At 32.7% G+C, this 1,975-nt stretch overlaps 1 protein-coding gene across 1 annotated transcript in view; it reads left to right on the top strand.

Annotated features, from left to right (window-relative positions):
• LOC107625649 (phosphatidylinositol:ceramide inositolphosphotransferase 1) overlaps window positions 341-1,975 on the top strand; it is a gene marked incomplete in the record, with an annotated part of 4,719 nt that continues 3,084 nt past the window's right edge. Inside the window, 2 exon segments of the mRNA XM_016328345.2 lie at window positions 341-999; window positions 1,106-1,195. Of these exon segments, the coding sequence (XP_016183831.1) occupies window positions 967-999; window positions 1,106-1,195 (123 nt within the window).

A 1,975-nucleotide genomic window follows, 5' to 3' on the forward strand; every position in this document is an offset into this window, starting at 1 on the left:
TTCACTTTTCACTTTTCTATGTCAAACTTTTCAAGAGAGATAAATTTACTTATAGTGAATATAGAATTTATTCAATTTTTTTTTCTGATAAAATCATTTTTAAATATCGAGTAGTCAGTTACCATTTTGTCCCGATATTTATGGTAAAGGAAGAAACTAGGAGATTCCTCTTAAAACAATGAAACAAGGCGAAATGTAAAACTGGGAATATTTATTTATTTAATTATTTTAAATTAAATAATTACTTTTGAGTTTTGAAAAAGAAGAGGGCGATGAGCTGATGACGCACTTGTTTATAATTTTATACTCTCTTCTCAACTGTCTCGCCGTGTTCATCTCGCGTGCATAGCATAGCAGTCAGAAAAGAAAAAAAAAAATAAAAAAAATAAAAAAACAAAACACAGAAAAAATTTAAAAAAGAAAGAGAAGACCAAACCAAACCCATCCCCCACACTCACACACAGCATTAGAGAAGAAGAAATTTCCAAAACCCCTTTTCAGTTTTATTGACCCCTTCATCTTCCCTCATTCAAGAACCTAACCCCTCTTTTCAATTTTTCCTTTTCTCTCTTTCTTTCCATATCATTATTATTCTGCCAACCAAACACACCCTTATTATTATTTTTTTTTATTATAATTATTATTATTCTGCGATCGTTTCACCCTTTCTCCTCTTTCGATCTCGAAACAACTCAGATCTTCCCGATTCCGATTCCCGTTTCCAAAACGCAAAAACGCACTGCCGTTTTCTATTCTCTTTATTCTTCACCTGCTTTGGGTTCGTCGTTTCGTCCACCGCAGTGTCGGTTTTGCGTGGTCGGAGGAAAGTGAGAGAGGATTGATTCTGTGTGTGCGCGTGTATAATAAGAGCCATGCTGTTTGCTTTAAGAGTGTGGTTATGAGGTAATATGGAAGTTGTCGTTTCACTCTTAAGACCAAAACTACACCACAAACTGCAGCAAGAACATGTCGTTTTACATTGGTCGCGAGGCTTCAAAGGTTAGTTTCTTTTCTCTCTCTCTTTTTTTTTTTTTTAAAAAACCTCTCTCTCTCTCTGTATTTTTTTGCTGGTCAATGCTTGATTACTTTGGGTTTTTGAGTGTAGCTATGGAAGAGAATTTGTGCAGAAACGATTACAGAAATCAACCTTCTTCTCGAGAATTGGAAGTACCTACTCGCTGGTCTTGTTTGTCAGGTTCGATTCTTCTTTCTCTTTTTTTTTTTTCTTTTTCTTTTTTTTCTTTAAAATTGTATTGAAGTTTTTTTTTTTAACTATACTTGAGCTCTAGTAGAAATTCTTCGTCTTCTTCTTGCTGATGTTGTTAACTGTCTAAAACTTTCTTTTTGGTCAACGATTTTGTGTCACGTATCAGAGAGTTTGAAACTTTGAAGTTGAGTTCTTGGTTAATACTATATTTGGCGACTTGTGTGTAAATTTGTTTTTCACAATATCATATAGTATTGTTGAATTAAAGTTGTGATTTGAATGGTACGGATATGTTACCACATATAGAGTTCTATTATGAACTTGAGTTTATATATATGTAAACATAATGTCGGTGTTTTAACTTTTAATGTGGGATTCATGGAACCACTAGCTTTTTTGCAGCATCTTTTGGCAAACTTTGCAATGCTGGAAATTTGGCATTTGATGATGTATGCTTTGGATTTGGATCAATTAATTCTCAGCTGCAACTGACTGGTTCCAATTAGTTATTCCTTCTGAATCTGAATTACAAATATACTCCCAATTTTATGTGGAACCATGATGATAAAATATTTCATTTCCTTTGCAGCAAGTTGTTAATAACAAATATTTTATTAAGGACTTTTTCTGTGTGACGAACAAATTTTGTGATGTATATATTTGTGTTTTCTATGTATGCATAAGGTGTACAGTACACAGTACATTTGATTTACTTGCTTATTTGGCATATTTAATTTTTCATGCAATGTTTTATGTTTAAATTTAAAC

The sequence above is a fragment of the Arachis ipaensis genome, chromosome B02, assembly GCF_000816755.2.
Source record: "Arachis ipaensis cultivar K30076 chromosome B02, Araip1.1, whole genome shotgun sequence".
Classification (NCBI taxonomy): Eukaryota; Viridiplantae; Streptophyta; class Magnoliopsida; order Fabales; family Fabaceae; genus Arachis; species Arachis ipaensis.